Source organism: Carcharodon carcharias, chromosome 28, assembly GCF_017639515.1.
Source record: "Carcharodon carcharias isolate sCarCar2 chromosome 28, sCarCar2.pri, whole genome shotgun sequence".
Lineage (NCBI taxonomy): Eukaryota > Metazoa > Chordata > Chondrichthyes > Lamniformes > Lamnidae > Carcharodon > Carcharodon carcharias.
In genome coordinates this window covers 23,811,207-23,834,432 of record NC_054494.1, presented here as the reverse complement: position 1 = coordinate 23,834,432, position 23,226 = coordinate 23,811,207, and the positions used below count along the sequence as shown (strand labels likewise).

Below are 23,226 nucleotides of genomic sequence, written 5' to 3'. Positions count from 1 at the left end.
TTGTGGCTGTTACAGCCTATTACAATCTCTAAACTTTACGCAGTATTGTGAGATGTTGAGATTTTGGATTGAAGTTCCATCTGCCTGTTCCAACGAAAGGAAGAATTTGCATTCATACAACAACTTCCACAATATCAGAATATATCAAATTGCATCATGGCAACGAATTGTTTTTAAAAAGTGCACTAACTGCTGTTAAGTAGGGAAACATGGCAGTCTATTTGTACACTTCAAGGTCCTACAAACATCAATGAGAGTCATATGCTGATAGTTTTATTTAGTTGTGCAGATTGATGTATAGTTGTTCGGCAAGATACCAAGCAAACTCCCCTTCTCTCCTTTGAATATGGGATCTTTTATGTCCTTTTGAGGGGGCAGACATGACTCTGGTTTAATATTACATGCGAGAGGACAATACTCCCTCCATGCTGCACTGAGGTGTCAGTTTAGATTATGTGCTCAAATCTCTGAAGTAAGATTTGTACCAACAACCTTCTGATTGCCACCTCTAAACCACGGCTGACTTGAGTGTTAAAAATTCCAAAGAGCAGGGAGTTCTCCGAGTATCCTTACCAACATTCATCCCACCAACGAACATGACTAAAACAAATTAACAGATAATTTTTCTCATTGCTACTTATGGGACCTTGGTATAGGTACGATCTCACTCAAGTGACTGCAAAACGCTTTTGGATGTCCTGAGATCATGAAAGATGCTATATAAATGCAAGCTCTTTAATTTTCTGTCCTGTAAATTACCAGAAATGTACAATTCTTACTTGATAGGTAGATTGTCTCTCATTATCCATTCTACAAATAACTGAAACAGTGACAATACAGCCACTTTGTATTAAAGTAAACTACGTATCTTTTTATCCACATCATTTACATTGCTCCATTAATTCTATAACTGGTTGAAAGAGCCTAAATCAAAAAACTTTATATTTTTAATATTTATTTATCCATCAGAACTTATTGTTTATGGTAACTTTATTTCCTGCAGCATTCAGTCTGGCTAGAATACATTAAATTACAATGCTGGAGGAATATGTTCACAGAACCAAAATATTCCTTTTATACAAGTTACTATATGTGGTATTTTCAAGTGAGCAGTGCCATAGAAAAAAACATGAACTTTAGTTATCGCTTTCACAAATTGCATCTGAAATTATTATCACAGTTGAGTGGTACAGCATAAGTATTCCACTGCAATCAAGTAAGTGAGATCCTGAGAACAATTGTTATTAAAGTACAGGCTGGCCACTGTGAACCAGGTGTGAATGGACCTGACACGTGAGAGATGAACAACTAGGAAAATCCATTAACCTATAAACTAACATAGGTTCAATTTCACAAGCTCAAATAACATGGATGTAGAATCAATAAAGCAGCAGGTATCAGTGCCTCTGATTTTCTTCCATTTTTTGTTTTGTAGAAAAGTATTAATTTTCAGATACGAGGCCAGCTAATAAACGATAGGCAAAAAAGAACACTAAAGGATTATTTGTGATGTCAGAAAAATTTTTAAAAATTGGACCATTTTCCTTTCTGTGAAATGGCACAATTAAAAAATGAACATAAGTTATGAGTTCCTTGAAAATGATAGAAAAGGTTTTGTGAGCAAGTTTCAAAGCAGGTCACATGAAATAAAAGTTATACACACACAGATCTCACAGCAAACACAAAGCTTTTCATTTTCCCCTTGACTTTTAGAGATCTGAACATGCCTTCTCAATGAACAAAAGAGACAAATGGATTCACCAGAAAACACTAGAAATATTTGAGTATTGTAAAGAAAAATAATTTCTATATCAGATCTTCTCACGCATTTTGGTTTCTAAGACAATTAGGCCATAACTTCCAAGAGTGGCAATCACAGTCAGATTGCCACCCTGCTCCTTTTTACTTACACTGAAATGCAGCTGCACATTTCTCGCCTGAGCTTCCGACTTGGGCCAGGTGGAGAAAAGTGCAGTGCAGCTGTCCAGGAATCCTCTCAACTTAGTGCAAGAGAGTCAGGTGAAAGAAGACACACCCGTTTTTTATGGCACTAGCTGCCGCAAAGCAGGTATGTTTAAAGGTCGAGGGGGGCGGGGAGTCAATTGGGTGGGGCGGGGTGGGGTGGGGGGGGGCTGTCGGGTGGACAGTGGTGGCGCTGGTCAGGTGAACAGGGAGGGTGTTTGGTGGGGGAGTCTCAGGTGGTTGGGTGGGTAGTCAGTGAGGGTAGTCATGGGGGTGGGGGGTAGGCGGGGGAGTGGGGGAGTTGGGAAGGTAGATGGGGGGGGGGAATGGTCGGATGGTTTAGAGGTTGAAAAGGTAGTCAGGTGTGGGGAGTGGTCAAGGGGTTGGGAGGGCAGTCAGGGGTTTGTGGAGGTAGTTGTGAGGGAGGGCTTGGGGGGGGGGGGGTGGGGGGGATGGCTGGTGGCGTCAATACTATAGTTATCCAGGTGTTAGAAGTGGTTTTAAATCTTCTAACTTTTCCTGTAGTTGCTCACCTATCCATGAGAGAGCTGCTTAGCTAACACCTCACAACTCTGTAGTGGTGACATTCCAGAGTTGCTATCAATGAGGAAACAAGAACTTACAATCATGATGATCAACTTGTATTTGAATACAATCTGATATTCCATTCATGTTGCACAATTCCTTCAACTGGAAATAGTTCCATGATATAGAACAGCTGCTGGTGTCCTGAGTTTGCCTCAAGGGTAGATTTAGAGCATTGGGTGCAGCATCTAAGGAGCTGTGTGCGCATTTCGGATTTTGCCCTGCCATCTTTCTAGATCTTTGGGGAGGATCTGTCCAGGCCAGCAATATGTTGACACTTTTTCAGAATTAGACAAGAGAAATCAGAAGCACATACCAATCACTGCCGCCCCAAAAGGATCAATATTAATAGCTTGCAGGCATGTTTCTCTTCATGTCTCCATTACTTCTTTTGCCAATTAACTTAAATCTGTGCCCTCTTGTTCTTGATCCTTCCACCAATAGGAACAGCTTTTCCTTGTCAACTCTGTCCAGACCCCTCATGATTTTGACTGTCTCTATCAAATCTCCTCTCAACCTTCTCTTCTCCAAGGAAAATAGTTCTAAATTCTCCAATCTAGTTATGTAAGTGAAGTCCCCCATCCCCTGAACCATTCTGGTGAATCTTTTCTGCGCTCTGTCATGCCTTCACATCTTGGCTAAAGTGTAGCACCCAGAACTGGACACAATACTCCAGTTGAGGCCGAACTAGTGTTCTATGCAACACAAAAACAAGAATTGCTGGAAAAACTCAGCAGGTCTGACTGAACTCTGAAGAAGAGTCATACGGACTCGAAACATTAGCTCTGTCTTTCTCTCCATAGATGCTGTCAGACCTGTTGAGTTTTTCCAGCAATTCTTATTTCTGTTTCAGATTTCCAGCATCCACAGTATTTTGCTTTTATCTTAATGTTTTATACAAGTATGACACAACCTCGTTTTTGTACTCTATGCCCTATTATTCTCCAACTTGACCTGTCACCTTCAATGACTTATGCACACATACACAAAGGCCCCTCTGCTCCTGCACCCCCTTTAGAATTGTACCTGTTATTTTATATTGTCTCTTCATGTTCTTCCTACCAAAATAAATCACTTCACACTTCCCTCCATTGAATTTCATCTGCCAGTTGTCCACCCATTCCACTAACCTATCCATTTCCCTTTGAAGTTCTACACTATCCTTTTCACATTCACAATGCTTCCAAATTTCACATCATCCACAAATTATGAAATTGTTTCTTGTACATGAAGGTCTAGATCATTAATATGCATCAGGAACAGCAAGGATCCTAATGCCGATCACTGGAGACTTCACGACAAACCTTCTCTCAATCTGAAAAACATCCATTAACCACTATTTTCTTTTTCTTGCCACTCAGCCAATTTCATATCCATGTTGTTCCTGTCCCTTTTATTTCATGAGCTATATCTTTGCTCACAAATCTGTTGTGCGGCACTTTATCAAATGCCTCTTGGAAGTCCACGTCAACAACATTACCCTCATCAACTCTCTCTTCACAAAACCCCAGAAACTTAAGTTATACATGATTTGCCCTTAACAAACCCATGCTGGCTTTCCTTAATTAACCTACATTTGCCCAAGTGACCATCAATTTTGTCCCAAATTAGTTTCTTTTAATCCCACCTACCTACTATTCATATGCTACAGAAGACTTTATGATTCCCTTTTATGTTAGCTGTCTGTTTCTTTTTATATTCTCTCTTTGTTTTTTTTATTTGCTTTTTCAGTTCCCCTCTGAACCCACTATATTCAGCCGTGGTTGTATCATCCACCCCGATATCTGTCATAAGTGCACTTTTTCTTCTTCATCTTAATCTCTACCTCTTTCATTATCCAGGGATCTCTGAATTTGTTTGCCCTATCTTTTTCCTTTGTGGGAATACACCTTGACAATGCCTGATCTATCTATTCTTTAAAGGCAGCCTATTATTCAGTTACTGTTTTGACTGCCAACTTTGATTTCAATTTATCAGGCCCAAATCCATTCTTACCATATTGAAGTTGGTTTTCCCCCAGTTATTTATTCTAATTCTGAATTGTTCCTTGTCCTTTTCCATAGCCAACCTAAACCTTATGATACAAAGATCCCTAAATGTTCTCCTACTGATACTTGATCCACTTGGCCCACCTCATTCCCAAGAACCAGGTTTACCACTGCCTCCTTTCTAGTTGGACTGGAAACATACTGCTGCAGAAAATTTTCCTGAATACTCTCAAGGAACTCTTGCCCTTGAGCTTCACGCAGCATCCTGGAGAGCAGAGTAATTGTCCATTGGAAGTTGAAAATTCCTGGGCAGTTCCCAGGGTGGTCAGTACTTCGAGACTTCTGTGGGGTCCTGATGCATGTCTTGGGTCATACATCCAGTCTCCGAAAAATCTGACCATTCCATCATGAAACAATGGCCAAGCTCACCACCTACGTATCAAGTAAATCATTCCATTTGCCGGGTTGAAATGGCTGATTTCCAATCTTATTAAAAGCAGAATGGATACAATGCACAGACTAGAAAGAAGTTTTCTCAACCCAGACTTCTAAAAACATTGTGGGGGCTAAATTGTCTTTTGCAGACAGGTAGAAAAGTGTATAGCTGACTATCATTATGCTCGCATTGTTATCTAAAATTATTTATATAAACAAAAAATAAAGTTTTCTAGTTTGTTTACACTATCCAACTTGCATTTAGATTATTTTCCTATAAACAAAAATTGAGCTTTAATTAATCTAAGATACTTAGTCCTATTAAAAACATTGTTAAAAGAGAAAGCTTTGATAACAGAAAGCAAGTGCTGTAACTAATTAAATGAAGTATTCTAACGAAAAATGTTTACAGTTGATTCAGCTTGTTCTATTATCCAGGTCCGAATTTAGGACCTGAATCTTATCATTTCTCATCTTCTTACTACCTAAAATCCACATCTCTCGATTGAATCAGGAATTGATCCACTACCCTTTTGAATGCTTCAATTGATGCCATTATGTGAACTTTATTAGGTCATTACGGATAAACTAACAGCAGCATTGGAGTGCTTTACAATCCTGTAATACAATCTCAGGATTTTGATGGCATGAACTGTAAAAGCATACCTCAAGCCATTTATGTAATGATAAGAATCCTAAAATTCTATTGTAGCACTGTAATATACTCCAGCAAATCTCTTGTTTTATACACTGGTCTATTATGCTATTTGGTTACGGTTCTCTAGAGTCTGCCAATGTCCACCATGACAGTGTTCTGAAGATAACAGTGGTCGTTTTTTGTCATGTGGCCTTACACGTGAGTACAACAAAAGACTAACTACATGTTGCAATAGAAAGGTCAGTGACACAAAGGCATATATACTCTCTTCCAGTATCAGCCACTATATTAAACAGGATTTTGAGCCTCCAAAAGTTTTATGGACAATCAATTTCCAATAAATTCGTAGCTAGCTTCATCAATGCTTCAACTAATGCACCATTTTTTCCTCCAAATTGACATCCTGACAATATCCTACTCTAAATTGCACCATAACTATTTAAGAGAAATAACCCATAGTAGCTTTGAAATGCTTGTGTGAGAACCCATCAAATGGGCAGACAGCATGAAAATTATTAAATCTCCCTCTGTAGTATTATATTTACAATTGCTGCTTGCCAAATGCCATCATTCAATTATATTGTAAATAAAGAAATCTAGCATTTGGAAAAGCATTCAGGTGATCTGAACTGTAAATGATTTTACTTTATAATTGATGATAAAAGGCTGTAGAAAAATAAATTTGCAGTCCTTAGGATGCACATTAATGGAAAGCATTCAGATTAATACAATTTATAACCATTGAAAAAAGGATAGGACTTGCACTTTTGATTTAAAATAATCAAATAATTTAGAAATAAATATTGTGCTACTGCTCTGTATCATGCTGTGAAATATAACTGGAAAAAAGTAGTTCCGATATGTCACAGTCACTTGTGTCTCTTCATACTGCTAGTGAACAGGAGCTTAAGATGGCCACTGTGCTGTCTCTAACTCACTACAGGTCGCATATCCTTTATCCATGCATCTGAAAAGCACACACATCTAAAAACCGAATGTTTTTTTGCACCGGACGTCTATGACCTGAACCAACACAAACCTTGCCAACTGGACCCGATCCTTGGCATTGAAAGTTGAGTTGTTTGCTTTACCTTGTGCCCAGCTGCTGTGAGAGTTTTTGCTTCTGACCCAAACCCTATTGCAAGTTCAACCAAGAAAATGCTGCCCCTCGGGCAAATAAGGATATCTGATCCAAATGGAATCAGCAAGTCTTTGGAAGTACAGTTATGAGTGCCAGAGGCTGCCTTCCCTTGTTTCACAAACTGTTTAATGTGCCACTGAAGGACACAAAACCTTTTCCCCAACTTCTCATTACTAGCTAGGTTTCCACAAGTCACTACTTATTCATCCTAACTGTACCTAATACAGCAGGCAAACCAAAAATATCCGAATACCAAGACGCAATTAGCCCCAGGGGTTTTGGATAAAAGATACTCGACCTGTAGTATTTCAGCAACTATGGTTCTTTTCAAAGTGCCTGTGAGGTACAGCACCAAATGTTGATCTTCAGGTACTGAACTCCCAAACAAAAGGTGACTTGCTGAAACAAGTCTAAAACCAAGAGATAAAAGTGAATATTTTGTGGACCCATTTCTTGACTCAGAAGTGGCACAATATTGGCAGTGCTTACCTAATCACGATGGCGCAATTACAGATGCAATTGGTCAATTATCATTATCATGAAATAGGTCAATGGCAACACTAAGTCCACTTCTGATTTCCAGCTTATCTGATGGGGAACTTGAGTAGCTAGGAGTCCAAGATGATACCTAAAGGCAGCCTGCACCTCTAAACAGGCATGTGCAGTTTGAAGGAAATTTAGGAGAAGACAGGTCAATGAAAAGCTTCAAGCACCTCTCCTGTTTCAGGTGCAGCACTGAAGGTCCAGGTGGAGGAGATGGGTGGGGAACAAACTCTTCCTCTCAGAAGGTCACAGGAAAGTATCATGCCAAGCAAGTTGACAGCAGGAAGCAAGCACAGGTTGGAGAACACACCAATACCAGGAATAATGTCCCCAGGATGCGCCTTCTCTCAAGTGTACCTTATCCTTTACCACCTTCTGATCTGTTTTTACTGGTCCCAGAAAGTCAGTTGGTCCAGAATACCCTGGTCAACAATGAAACACAGCAGTCTGCAGCCAGGCCCTCAAGGCTCGGAGCTGCTTGAAGTCATTCAGCGTGGCCATCTCAAGTGCCTTTGGTAGATGAGCAGCAACCTTCCACCTCCCAGGTTCCTATGACAGGGGAATCATTATGTAGGAGCCCTAGATCAGGGAATTGAGAATAGACAGACACTGATGGAATAGGCTATTTTTGCATTGATGTTGGACTTCATATTCTTAGATTTGAAAAAGGAAGACCCAGGAGGTAGTAGTATTGGCAGGTATTACGATGGGTGGAAGGAGTCAGCCAAATGATGGGCCTATTGATTATGAGGGAGATAAGGAGTGTATCCTTAGAAGAGCGTGAATAGCATAAGATGCCCTGGAAGCCCTCTGGATGTTCCCCTTGCTCCTATCCATGTTCGTTGCCTTACAGTTAAGTCAGGAGGGAGCAAAGCTCAGCTTGTTCTTTTTATTCAACTTGTTCTTGAACAACTTCTTCATGTGCCAGCAGCAAGGCCTTCTAAATGGCAGTCATCTAGCATGCAGCAAACCACTATAGCTCTACGAGATTAGTTTGAGGGCAAATGCACCACGTGACTGGATCAGTCTGGGCACCAGAACCCTTGTTTTAGGATGCCTAGAGTTTACTGAGTGATTGCTCGGATTTGAGTGTGCCTCTCATGGTTTCGGCACTAACTACCTGAACCTGGGCTCCTGACAGGAGTCATGAGCCAGGAATAGTGGAGATACTACTTGCCGCCATGGAGCCAGCTTTATCTCACTAGTTTGAATTAAAGATGGGGTGGTGGGTGGGTGGGTGGTTGTTAGTGGGCGATGGGGAGATTGAGGGCTGGCGCAGGTGGGAGGGGGGTGGTGTGCGAGTGGGCGATGGGGAGATTGAGGGCTGGCGCAGTCTAAAGGCGTCATAACAGCTGCCAGGAAACTGAACATTGATGTGTAATCCTTCCTGCCTGTGGCCATAGATCAGCTGAACATTCAAGGAGTGAACTTTCACAGCCACAGGAAGAGCTGTGCGTGCCCTGGTATTTGGCTCCAATTCCTGCTGCAACAGTTGCTAGAGGGCAGGGACTGCCTGCTTGAAGTGCAGTCTCCTGATACACCACTCTTCTACCATGTCGAGTTAAGATCTGCTGTTGTGGAAAACCCATATGTTGTAACTCCTCCTGGGCTCTTGCCTCCTTTATTGCCTTCTTTGTGACTCCATGGACAGAATCTAATGCCCTCCCCTGAGGTGGGTTTGGAGGTGGGAAGGCATTTAATCAGGTGGGAGGGTGCTGGCAGGGACCCTGACATCTTCTCACCTCTGCTCCAATTAAGTCTGGGGTGGGAAGGCTCATTGATGGTCTCCCTACCCCACCACTGATTGAGACCCTTAAGTGGGCAATTAATGCAGCAGGCAGGGCAGTTGTCATTCAGGAAGCCCGGAGAGCAAGTCCTGCTGTGTTTAAGTACCCAGCATCGGGAAGGAGGGGGTGCCCGTTGAAAGCCACCCCTGCCCTTTGCTGCCAACCCCTTTTCCTCTCGTTCCCCCTGCGCCCCAAAACCCCCACCCCAGTCTCACTCACCTGCGGTCTGGGTCCCTCAGTGATTCTAGGTTTGCGGAGCTGCCTGCAATGGACAGCTGCTGGCCTCTGAGTGGCCGGCAGCTTTCAGGGAGAAGCATTTCCACCCCCAGGGTCCTTAATACTGGGGAAGGCCTGCCGCTGACCCTCTAAGCAGGTGAGATGCACTTAATACCAGCGGACCTTCCCCAAATGAGTCAATTCTGTTAGCTCTCCAGCCAGCAGGCGGGAACCATGCTGCTTGTGCCAAATACTGCTCCATCGGCCTGTGTTACCATGCTAGTCGCTGCTGCCACATTATGGCAATTTCAAAAGCAATCCCAGCAACATTCCCACCTTTTCCCAAGATGCCTGGAATCAATGAAGTCAAATGGTGCAGCTGCAGCCTAAAACCAGATATTCAGCATCTCAGCTGGACCTGCCAACATTCAGCCAAAAGACAGATTTGCACTAACTGTGGTAGCTGCCAGGAAAAGTGATGTTTTACCTGTTTGGCTGCAATGGCAGCTTTTGGTGGCATATCGTCCCAATGATGAGCCTCTGAATTCTGCCGTCCAACTCATCATGGAGGGTCAGAAGAAAGCGGGGGAACATCAGGCAGAGCTGTTGGAAGCCCTCAGCAGAGTGGCACATGAATCGGAGGAATGTGTCCGCTGCTGTCTGAGGAAGTGCTGGACACATGTACACGGATGGAGGTCTCCTTGGGGAGGATGACGGACTCCATGGAGACCCTAGTCCAGCAGAACATGGAGATGCGGCAGACCTGCACTCCATCACAGTAGCCATGGGTGAGTTCCTGCAGTGGCAACACAAGGGGGAAACGGGGCATCTCGACGGCTCCCAGATGCTCCTTCCCCTCAAGAAATCAAGCCGGGGCCCTCAGGCACCTGAAGAGAAGAGTGGCAGCTGGACATCCCTGGGTCATCCACTCAGGAATCTCAGAGGCTCCCCTCTCCCTCCGAGTTCCCTTTGCCTGTGGTTCCCTCAACTTCATCCTCTGTCATCACAGAGGGAGCAGCTGCCCACAGGAGGAGAGCCAAAGCAAGCCAGGGATCCCAAGGCCTCAGCTCTCCAAAAGACCCATGCCTAAGTTATCAGAGGCAACAGGGCCAACCATTGCACAGGCTGTCTCCACTCCTACTGCAGATGTTAGGGCAACAGCTAGAAGTCTGAGGCATTCAAAAGTTAAGAAATTCTGATCATAGTTGGTTGCACAGGTGAACACGTTTTGTCACTTTACAATCTGAAAATATATTCACTTTCACTCAGTAATGTGTAATGGGCCTTTCAGGCTTTGCAAGTCCTCCCACTGCATTTCCCCCCCTCTGGCAGTTCAGCTGTGATTCTGGAGGGAGAAGCGTGTGTGGCAGGGCCTTTCGGAGCCTCGTGCAAGCACCCTCCCATGCATGCGGATCCTTCCCGCAACACACCCATCTCAATGTCCTGAGCATTTTCAATGCTGCCTGCTGGGGTTTGCTTTCAGTTGTCCATCTGAGCTGACTGACATCTCCACCCACCCGCCTTCATCCACTCCCATGCACCATCTGTACTTGACCACCACGACTCTCCTTTCAGTTTTGATTTAGCAAGCATGGTAGTGGTACAGCTTTTCTTATGCCCTCCGGGCCTTTCCCCTGCCCCAGACACCCATTCCCTTTCCCCCATCACTGTTGGCCCCCTGGCATCACCTTCCACCTCCCCTCCGTGACTTACCAGCCACAACCCTCTTCTTTCAGGAACATGCACATTCCTTTCCAAAAATCTCACCCTCATCCACATTAACCTCCCCGACCTCCTCCGTCCTACCCCCAGGGTCCATGTCTGCCGCCCAGTGCCCACCAACCGCCCCATGCCATCCCTGCTACTGACACCGTCATACCCTTACCCTTCCACTCTACCGCCTCATTCTCGCCATTCCGTCCTACCAGGCCCACCCTCAGTTCACCTCCCAGGAGGCAGTCATGTGCTCAACAAAGTCCTCCTGTGAACATTCACCTGGACATCACCCCCACTCTGGACATCTTCCCTCTTGGAACTCCTTCTCCCCCCCTACCCTTTAGAACCCCTTCCCCCTCCCCCTTTTGGAATCCCCCCCCCCAACCCCCGCCGGCCCTTAGTTCTTCCCCCTTTCTGACTCCTTCCTCCACCCTTACTTCTTCTGTACCCTTACTCTTTCCCCCCTCCGGGACTCCCTTCTCCCCTCCGGGACTCCCTTCTCCCCTCCAGGACTCCTTCCCTTACACCCTTCCTCCACAGTTGCCATCTTCTCTCCCATTACCCCCTCCTCCCCTGTACTCCCTCCCCCTTGACAACTTCATTCCCCTTCCTAATCTCATCTCACATCCGAAACCTTTGTTCTCACCCCTCAACCTCACCATCCCCAACACCGTTCACAGAATCACAGGATCTTAGCTACACAGAGGAAGCCCATACAGCCCATCATGTCTATACTGGCTTTCCAAATGAGAATTATGACCTAGTGTCAATGCCCTGCCTTTTCCCTGTACTCCTGCACATTGTTCCTATTTATATAATCATCTAATGCCCTCTTGAATGCCTCAACTGAACCTGCCTCCACCACACTTCCAGGCAGTACATTCCAGACCTGAACCACTTGCTGTGTGAAAAAGTTTTTCTCACCTCACATTTGCTTCTTTTGCAAATCACTTTAAATCTGTGCCCTCTTGTTCTTGATCCTTTTACAAGTAGGAACAGCTTCTCCCTATCGACTCTGTCCAGCGCCTTCATGATTTTGAACATCTCTATCAAATCTCCTCTTAGCCTTCTTCTCTCCAAACAGAGCAGTCCCAACTTCTCCAACCTATCCTCATAGCTGAAGTTTCTCATCCCTGGAAGCATTCTTGTAAACCTCTTCTGCACTCTCAACAATGTGTTCACATCCTTTCTGTAATGTGGCGCCCAGAACTGTACACAACACTCCAGCTGAGGTCTAATGAGTGTCTCATATAAATTCAGCATAACCTCTCTGCCCTTGTACTCTATGCCTCCATTAATAAAACCCAGGACACTATATGCTTTATTAACTGCTCTCTCCACCTGTCCTGCCACCTTCAATGATCTATGCACATATACATCCAGGTGTTTCTGCTCCTGCACCCACTTCAAAATTTCATCCCTTATTTTATATTGTCTGACAATGTTCTTCCCACCAAAATGCATCACCTCACACTTTTCTGCATTGAATTTCATTTGCCACCTATCTGCCCACTCCACTTGTCTATGTCCTTTTGAAGTTCTACACTGTTCTCGTAATTTACAATGCTCCCAAGCTTCATATCATCTGCAAACTTTGAAATTGTTCTTTGCACACCAAGATCTAGATCATTAATACAAGGGTCCCAATACTGACCACTGGGGAACTCCACTAGAAACCTTCCTCCAGCTTGAAAAATATCCATTGACCATTACTCCCTGCTTCCTATTTTTTTAGCCAATTTTGTATCCAAGCCGCTTCTGTCCCTTTTATCCCACGAGAAATAACTTTTCTTGCAAGTCTGTTGTGTGGCACTGTATCAAATGCCTTTTGAAAGCCCATGTATGCCACATCAACAGCATTACCCTCATCAACCTTTTCTGTTACCTCCTGAACAAGCTCCAGCAAGTTAATTAAACATGATTTCCCCGTTAGAAATCCATGTTGGCCCCCTCCCAACCTCACCTCCCCAACCCCCCAACATACCTTCCTCTCCCGGTCGAAAATGGATCTTCCTCTCCCATCCCCTGGTACATCTTCATTTCCAAAACACAGCTGGACCTTCCTCTCCACCCTGTCGATGATCACCAGTTGTGAGCAGACCCTCAATGGTGACTTTCCACCTTCAATGAGCTACTTCGCGTCAGAGCCATGTCCATGAGAATCCACCCAGCATGCCATGGGCGTTTCTCTAGGGTCCCATTGTTGTCGGGCCCCAGCATCTCCTGCTACTCAGATGTCCGCAATGTGAGCAAGACCCTGACGACAAGTCCCGACTTCTGCACGTCACATTTGTCAAGATTTGTTCTGCACTGGCGTGTTTTCCCGCTGACATGCTGGGATGATCCAACGCGGGAGGATGCTTCCGGCGAGCTGGGCTTATAATGATATGCAGGTGTATTACAATGAGGTTCCTGACATCTGATGGGGGGAACGCAGTCGACCATTGACGGGCAGAACGTATGATTGCAAACTGGTTTCATGATGTCATGAAACCGATTTCTGGCCCTCTGGCCATATTGTCATTCACATGCCCGACACCAGCGGGCATGGAAAATTCCACCCAGAGCTTCCAATGGATGAGGATAAAGTTTTTTTCAGGCAACAAAAAGAGACTACATAGGCCTATAAAGTAAATATATATGCATATCTTTTATGGGATTAAATGTTTCAGGATGTCAATATGGTGGGCTAGGTGTGAAAATGCAATGGGAAGGTATTCAGTGACCTTGCTTTTAATGAGACTCGTGCTATTTGAATTTTGTAAATATAAAATCACATCCAACGAAAGAAAATAATGCCCTTTGAACTATGCTGACTTCCACATATACCAATATATTATTGCAACTTAAACTCTCCCTAGTTAGTAATATATATATCCAAGACTGGACTTTGCTATGTGGTAGCATCTGACATTTGTAGACATAGAGTTATTGATTGGTGAGTCAACACTATACAATTCAACAGTTTTAGCGCCAAGATTCCTAAAATGAAGCATAAAAGATGAAGTTATAAAGCTGTGGACATGTTTGAGATGGGGCAGTGGTAACACAATCCTGAGCTGCCTTGGTAATGTCTCGGAACACAAATGGGACTGTATTAATCTTCAGAACATCCATTATTCACAATAACTATTGCAGAGAAAAGCATTCTACACAATCTCAATTACAATTGATAAATAATTTCAATTTCAAAGAGAGTCACGCACCTTTAAGGCACAGAAAATATAGCTATTAGTCAAGTATTTCAGTGTTAATGACTACATTATACTCTTCACAGGGAGACTTTATACATCAAAACTAATCATGACAAATTAGCCAGAGACAATATAAGGTCATTACCAATTAAAACTAATAACAGAATTGATGTATAGATTACTCCAAGCCAGTCATAGCAATACATCTACAAATGTAACAGTTCCAGAAATATATAGCTGGAAAAGAATGGCAATATTAATAACTGAGAAAATTACGAATAATTTAGTGGCAAGGAAAACTACTTTGTCTTTATTTTACGTAAGTCATGCTCCTCTTATATCAAGTTAGCTGTTTTTGTTTAGATTTCATCTTTCAAAGGGATTTAATGATTACCTCTATTTTTGCCACATCTGTTCTTACCTTTGTGATTAGTGCCATCCCGACTTCCTTGAGGTAAAGGGGTATATTGCTGAAAGCCTGATGAATTTGAGCCAGTGTCACTGGAGGCCTGCGTGGAAAAAAGTTAGATCAATATAAAGCTGAAAGTGGCAGAGGTAACAACATTAACCATAGATTGCACATTCAAACAAAGGCAGATGACAGACCTTGAAATAGTTGACCAACTTTACAAGGTTTTGGGAAGCGACACAAGAGTTAACACTACATGGGTCAAATCACCACCTCTTGATCCAGATCCCATTATGCTTTTAAGCTTAGCTTAGGCTGTAATATAATTGCTCTTCTAGCTCTTGACCTCTGTTACAAATGTCAGGTTTTATTACGTTGTTTTGGACTGTCTCTTTAATTCAAGGGAAAATAGAGGAATGAAGAGAGTCATGCAATTTGCTATGTGTTCTGCCCAACAACAATGTGGCTTGGTTACCATGGGACCAGTGAGGCTCAGGTCAGAGGCTATTGAAATGTACTTGACATATTTCACACCTGAAAACAAAGGCATGAGCAGCTGGGCAGACTTACAGTCTTCAGGTTTTGGAACAGAAAGAAAGGGAGAGAGATGGGGGTATCATAGGAACAAAAGGCTGCAACTGGTATGGTCAGCAGAGTGGAGAAGGCTGCGAGTCTTCAGCAAGCTACCAAGCAGAATGTGAGAGCGGACAGTCTCCGGCCAAAGAGACACATCACATGGCAATCGAAGAATCTGAAGATTTGCTCTGATGAAGCCAGGAGGTGAAATCAGCCGAATAGGCCTTGTTGCTGGTAGTTGGTTTGGAAATTCTCTGAAAATGTGGCATGGGGTTAGCAGTCGTGTTAAAACATTAATAAGGGTATCTTTTCTATAGTTTAAAGTATTAGTTGCCTACTAAGTAATGTTTTGTCAATGTTGCTTTTAGCTCGTTTGTTAAAATAAAAGTCTTAACACTTGAAATCTTGTCATTCGATTCCTTTAAGTTGGTCACTGGGAATTCAAATATCTTTTTAAAAGTCATCAGTCTCTGTATGGGTCATAACACCTCCCATTTCCCTCTCTCAAACGATTAAGCCTGTTGCTCCCCTCTTTCGCCGGGTTTCGAGAGCCTGGCTGCGGCTGGGAAACAGTCCAATTAACGGCCAGCCAGCATGAAAGGCACGCTGAAAGGCTCAGCAATGCCGGAGTGGGGGTGGGAAGGGTGCAAGCCCAAAGGCCTGCGCATGTGCAGGGGAGAGCGGACTGAAAGCTCCCCCAAAGGCAGGGAGCTGAAAAATAAAGATTTTCAAAATCTGAGAAAAATGCTCTGACATGGGGCTAACTCACAATGACATGAACAGAATAACATTTCTGCCCAAAAATTTATATTTATTTTTTATTTAATTGTGGAAACCTCGTCCCGCCCATGGATGAGGTTTGCTGAAAAATCAAAAGACCACCTGGCCAATTCGCCTGCTTGTTAAGGTTGGATGGACAGTGAAGAATATGTTTAAATTAATTAAGGGCCTCAATAGGCCTCTTAATTGTCAGGCCACACGGTGCTGACCCTGGCCTGCCAACCGAAATATCACGCGAGTACGCAATGATGTCGAGGTACCCGCCTGATGTCATTGCACATTATTTTACGCCTAATTGAATTGGGCGCGCACCCCCCATGGGATATAAAATCCTGCCCTAAGTTTATAATGCTAGCTAACTTTGAATCACCATCTTTATCATATGCCACCTTGCCAGAGGAACTTACCGATTTCCAGTTCAAAGATTCAATTTAAAAATGCTTCATCTCTCACTCCTCAATTGTTTCATGCATAGTGCCCAAAGTAGCAGTAAACTGGATTAAAATCAAATCTCAAGTTCTATGAGAAGTAACCATATTTCTTGCAAGAGACCAGAAAATTGTTTTCATGTGTGTTGTTTCATGTGCTAGTGCTTTGCTACACAATACAACCAGGGAAGAGAAAACCAGGAAGTAAATTATTTTGTTTCTTCCTCAGAAATGAAATAAACCCCTTTACTTCAAGCAAAATGACTTGCTGTTGAGGATAGTGATTCAAAGTTACATTGGATTTTAAACATATTCATATGTGCAAAGAATTTGAGCCAGCGGGGTGTAAGGCTAGCAATTGAAGGAAATGTTTACAGAGTGGCACTGAATCGAACAGAGTGGAAGACTTGCATTGAATGGAGAAGCGTAAAAGACTATCATGAGACAAAAGAGCAAGGCCCACACTGGGAGAAGGAGGGAAGACTAGCACTGGAGGGAGGAGAGTGGAAGACAAGCACTAGAAATGGAGAGTGGAAGACTAGCACTGGAGGGAAAAGAGCACAAGGAAGACTGGCATTGGAGGGAGAATACTGAAAATAATATCAGCACCGGGGAGAAAAGAGTGAAGATTAGCAGTGGAGAGAAGGGTTGGAGATTTGCAATGGAGAGAGGAGTTGAAGATTATTACTGGAGAGAGAAGAGTTGAAGATTCGTACCAGGGAGAGAAGAGTTGAAGATCTGCACCAGAGAGAGGAGGCCAAATAAAGCACTGCAGGGAGGAGAGTGACAAACTAGCACTGCAGAGCAAACGCAGCAGGTGATAAGCATTGGAGGAAGAAGAGTGTAAGACAAGCATTGGAGTGAAGAGGGTGGATGAACAAAAGTGGGAGGAGGGCAGGACAAACAGTGGAGAAGGGAGAGTGGAAATTAGCACTGGAGGGAGGGGCATAGAAGAATTGTTTTAGAGGAAGAAGCAAAGGACTAACACTGGGGGGATGAGAGTGGAAAGCTAGCACTGGAGAGAGGAGAGTGGTGGATTTGGGGAGGAACAGTCCCAGATTTGCACTAAGTGCAGCAGTGGGTGGGGAAAAGGACATTTTACCCACTGGCCGCAATAGTGAGTTTTGACATCATATCGTCCAATCTTGCCTCAATAATCATGCATTCCTGGGAAACGTGCTGGCAGGTTCACTTGCCACGATGCCACCTAGCTGCTTCCTCCCACCGGGCATCATATTTAGACTGTAACTGCGCGCACACCTCTCAGTGCTTCTACCTAAGGACGGCTGCACTGAAAACATGGCCCCAAAAGGCAAGAAGACTGCAGCCCCCCTGATTCAGTGATGCATCCCTGGGACGCCTTCTAGACACCGTTGGAGCCCACTGCGATGTCCAGTACCACTGTTCTGGCCACAGAAGACCCATCAGTGTCACCACTCCGGCTTGGGAGGTGGTGGCAGTGGTGGTCAGTGCCAACGCTGCACAGAAGAGGTTGGCTATCCAGTGCAGAAAGAAGATGAATAATCTCATCTGTGCCGCCAGGGTAAGGCAACCATCTCATCACTCTAAACTTACACACTCACAAGCCCATCACACATTCACTGGCATCTCACTCACTGCCAGCTCAAGGGACATCACCACTCACTCTCTCACGTACTCCCTCACATTTCCATCTGATCTGCTCTGGACACTGCCTCCTCGGCCTCACCTTCTTGAGGCCACTTGCACAGATCAATGTGTCCCACACACACCCATGGATACCCCCCTTTCCCAGTAATGCCCTAGCCCTGCAGTCTCTTCCCTTGCCGGAGGCCACTTCTCCCCCTTCCCCAAGCAAGCCATAGCCCTGCAGCCATTGAAAAGCCACCCCCATCTTATGGCTGGTTTCGTAAGTAGAGATCTGCCTTAACCCCACCCCCCCCCACCTGCCAAAAGTGATGTGGTGCTGCCTGCGAAGCCTGGAGCTGACAACTGTGAAGACTGCCTGAAGCAAAGTAGGCAAATAAGACTCGAAATCTCAAGCAAAGTGCAGTTCGCCAGGTGCATTTCACTTATGTTCAATTGTGAAACATGTCGATGTGCAATCAGGCCAACGTGCCTAGATGATCCAATGTGGGGGCTTGATTCCAGCAAGCTGGACTTATATAGATATGCAGATGTATTACAATGAAATTCCCAGTGTGCAATAGCGGGAAACGCGATGGGTGGATCGAATGATCGCAGTTATTGGACTTCCCGCCACATTGTCCATCAGGCTTGCCATGATACACAACACCAGCAGGCATGGAAAATTCTACCCTTGGACTGGGGAGAGAAGTATGGTGGACTAACTCTGGAGAGAGCAGGAAAGAGTGGCACTGAAAAGAGGAGTGTGGAAAACTAGTGCTGGAGGGAGGAGATGGGGACTTATCACTGGAGAGAGGAACGCCAAATTAAGTACAGATAAAATAGGGGATCGGGCCAGGAACAGTCAGTGTGCTTCCTAGACTTATCTATAGTGCTATTCACTATAATGGCATATACAGCCTAAACCGCCAAACAGAATTCTAAATTTGCAATGTAAATTCAAGTATATAGTCCATGACCTATATAGGTTACATTTCAACATGATATAGTGCCAGTACTATGTCTCTTAACATTAATAGTAATCATTGGTATATCCATGACTTGGGTCACAAAATCATATAACAGGTTTTCACAAGCCATTGGTTTACAATCAAGGCTATTCTCAAGTTATTAACACTCTGGGGATTGTATCAGCTTCTGCAGTTTTCTAAATTAACATATAATATTTTATGGAATACCTTGAATTCTTTTTGTTTACATTAAGGTGCCACATAAACTAGGTTTTTGAAGCTATTTCTGCTGTGTTGCATGTCAAAATTGCCCTTCCACATACTTGTCATTCATCTCAGCAAAAATATTAATTTCTGGAATAATACTTAATCAGATTGAAGTGATAATTGTTTAGCTCAAGAATTAATTAAATTCCTATTATGATTACACATTTAATTGAGTTTTGAAGTATACAGTTGGGAAATGGAATTCCAATCGCAACCTTGACTAGCATTTACAATCACACTTCTCTCAGGAGTGAATTTACTAACCTTAACTAAATTGCCTCGGGGTGAGGTTATTCCACATTATAGAAATATGCCAAGTGTGTTAACTAAGCAGCACTACTAATAGCAACCATGGAGATACCTGTGAATGAGATTATTGCAAATGCCACACATCATACTTTCTCCTCAGAAGTTAAGCACCAATTTTTGGGAAGGGAGGTGAGATACATAGAAACAGGAGTAGAAACAGAGTCTGCGAGGGAACACTAACTTGAGTTAGGGATTACTAAATTATTTTTAACAGATTGTTTGACTGGTATGAATGCATAAGTGCATTAATCCAGGACCAACACAGTAACTCATTCAACAGCAACTTGCATTTATGTAGCAACTTTAAAACAATAAGATGTCCAAAGATGCTTCACAGGAGCATTATTTGACAAAGTTTGATACCGAGTCACATAAACAAATATTAGAACAGTTCATCAAAAGCTTGGTCAAAGAGGAGAAACTTAAAGGAGGAGTGAGAGTCAATGAGATGGAGAGATTTAGGGAAGGATTTCAAGTGTCCCTGTCTAAGGTCCACTAGCCATAATATACTGAGGGAAACTTTGTAAAACCCATCAAGCAATATCTTTGTTATAAACTGTATATTGTAAATATCACATGTAATTGAAATTACATTGAGGCACCATAGAGTGCCACATGCTGTAAGGAACGAACTTAAACTGTATTGCACTTTTTCTGTGGAGTGCAATTTAAAAAAGAATAAGAATGAAGTATATTTTTGGAAAAAAAATGTTTACAAACTTCTGAAATGAGCCTTTGCAATGCAGGTCTGGAAAGAGACGTAGTGCTTTTTGTCAAGGTTCATGCCGAGCAGCTCTGTAACACAGGACTCAGTGTTTAATGGACTTTCCCAGGGATGCACATCAAGATAAACATCAACTGCTGCTGGAGGACTATTAAATCAGTGAAAGGCACTCTTTGGTCAGCCAGTGCAAAGAGCTGTTGATGACCAAGAATTGCAGACTTGCACATTCCAAAGTCAAGGACTATGTGCTGAGGGATGCACTAAAGCTTAGCACAACTGCTACAAAGGCGCAATGGGGAAAAGCCATTGTCTAAGGTCTTCCCACCATTGTACACCGAGGAAGCCATGTAAAACCCATCAGGCTGTATGCACCATAGAATGTTTGACATGAAATGTAAATGTAAATTGTAAATACAAACTGCATTGGCAAGTGCAGTGAGGCATCTCCTGTACTCTATAGAAAGAAATGGATCTGTATCGCACTTTGAACTGTTATGTAAGCTACTTTGACAAATGCTATGAATAAAGAATATTTTGGGCGGGTGGGGGAAGCAATGAGCATAGATATCAATGCATATAATTCCACAGAATAATCACAGAAAAAGTGTAACTGAGCAAAGAATAGAAATAAAATGCACAAATACTTCTTAAAATGTCTTATGGTAGAAAAGGTAGTAATGCATTTTTTTTATCATTAAAAATAATAATTTTTGCAATCTGCTTCACTCTGCTGTGTCAAATGGCCAGCTCACTCAACAGAACCATCTGATGGCACAAAGTTCAACAACAATTACATGCATATGTATAGAAGTTTTAAACATATAATGTTTCAAAGTGCTTGAAATCTGAGAGAAGATAGTGGTAGAATTGGATAAAAACATAGGTTTTGAAGCTTTTATAGACAGGGAGGGATATGACAAAACAAAGGTTTAGGGAGGGGCTTCTCGAGAGCTGAACCTAGACAGTTCAGACGAACCTGAAACAAGTTGGATGTCTAGCAATAATCTGTGGTAATCTGAGATGTAATACACCTGTGAGCAGATTAACTATGTGACTGTAAGGTCCAATAGCTGTACAGCACAGGCTACCATGTTAATGTTAGTCTAGAGTAGAGTCTGGCTGGAGAAGGACAGACCATGTTAGCACTCTGTTGTTTGTGTAAATAAATAGTATGTGCTTCAATTCATATTGGTCTCTGCATCTGCAGTATATTGTAATCGACTCACCTGCCGACAGATAAGTATGCAGCCGGTTCGCAAACAAAGTGACCCCACAGTAAAACATAACAACTGGCGAAGAGGCAAAACGCGACCAATCAACGACACCAAGGAAACCGCGAAAACTCAACTGTACTCTTTAGCTGTGCCCTGCAGGTCGATTGTAAGTACATTACAATTGTAAACATTCACCGTAGTCATCGAAGTCATCGCCCTCCAGTATGTCACAATTTGGCCACATCGAACCGTTTGATCAGACCACCTGGTCACATTATATTGAACACCTCGCATTTTTTCTTTTTGGCTAAAGACATATCGGGGGAGGAGAACAAGTGGGTGATCCTCTTATCGACATGTGGCAGTAAAACATACGGCCTAATTCATAGTCTATCAGCACCCAATCCCCAGATTCCAAGACCTTTGATGAGTTGCCACTCAAGGCCACTTTCAAAAAAACCCTCGGTAACAACGCAGCATTTTAAATTCAATTCCAGGTGTCGCACTCCAGGAGAGACAGTCGTTTGCTATGAAGCAGCCTTAAAACAATTGACAGAGCATTGAGAGTTCCGGATGTCGATTGATGTTAAGAGACTGATTAGTGTGTAGGATTAACGGAGGCGCCATTCAAAAAAGATTGCTGTCGGAGACAATTTTGGGTTTCAGCAAAGCCTGGGAGTTGGCGCTTGCAATGGAAAGCGTAGTCGGGACTTAGAAGAAATCAATGGAGCACAAAATGGCGCCATTCTTCACGTCAGGAAGGAGGCATCTGCTAGAAATGGCACAGATGCACAGGGATCCTTGGAAAGATGGGAAACAGCTATCATTAACAGACCAGCAAAAAGCGATGGCTTAACAGATAAAAACCACATTCATAACAGCAGATTTGGAACCAGACAGCTTACAAATGAACAACAATTTAAAAGAACCGAGTGCTTCTACTGCCACCGCAATGGGCACATTATGCGATATTATAAAGAAAGATTGAGGCCAAAGTTCAAACAAAAAGGCAGAAGTCATGAAATTTATATAATGGAGGAGCCTGAAGAAACAGAGTCAGATATTTACTCATGACACAATTTAAAAATGGGTAAAATAGAGCCAATCTACAAGACAGTAGGAATCAACAGAAAACCCCTTTGAATGGAGGCAGAATTAGGCGCTTCCACGAAAGTCATAGGGGAACGCACGTTTAAGTATCTGAATGGAGGAGACCACTCACTAAAGCTGGAAAACTCAGATGCTGGACTAAAGATATATACTGGTGAAAACATATGTGTGAAAGGTATATGCAAGGTTCCAGTAAAATATGGAAACCAGTCTGCTAGTGGTAGTAGGGGAGGGTATAATTCTACTTGGTCTGAAATGGCTTAAGGAAATAAAATTGGAGTGGACTGATATTTTTCAACTCAGAATTAAAGATCTGCAAGAATTATTACAGAAATATGCCCCTGTGTTCAGGGAAGAGCTCGGGGAGATTCAGGGACTGCAAGCTAAGATCCGTGTGGATCCCAGTGCAACCCCCAGATATTTGAAGGTGAGGCCAGTCCCCTACGCATTATGAGAAAAGGTGGAAATTGAATTAGACAGGCTGGAAAGGTTGGGAGTCTTACAACCTGTACAATTTTCTGAATGGGCAGCGCTCATAGTTCCAGTACTAAAGTCTGTCCAGAGTGTGTGAAGATGCAGGGACTACAAGTTGACCATTAACAAAGTAA

The 23,226-nt window shown here is 43.2% G+C and overlaps 1 protein-coding gene across 8 annotated transcripts in view; it reads right to left on the bottom strand.

Moving 5' to 3' along the window:
* lrmda (leucine rich melanocyte differentiation associated) overlaps nucleotides 1–23,226 on the bottom strand; it is a 1,073,511-nt gene that overhangs the window by 86,520 nt on the left and 963,765 nt on the right. For all 8 annotated transcript variants that reach the window (XM_041176536.1, XM_041176539.1, XM_041176541.1 and 5 more), the window contains one exon: nucleotides 14,647–14,734. In XM_041176536.1, coding sequence (XP_041032470.1) covers nucleotides 14,647–14,734 — 88 coding nt within the window. The remainder of the gene's footprint in view (nucleotides 1–14,646; nucleotides 14,735–23,226) is intronic.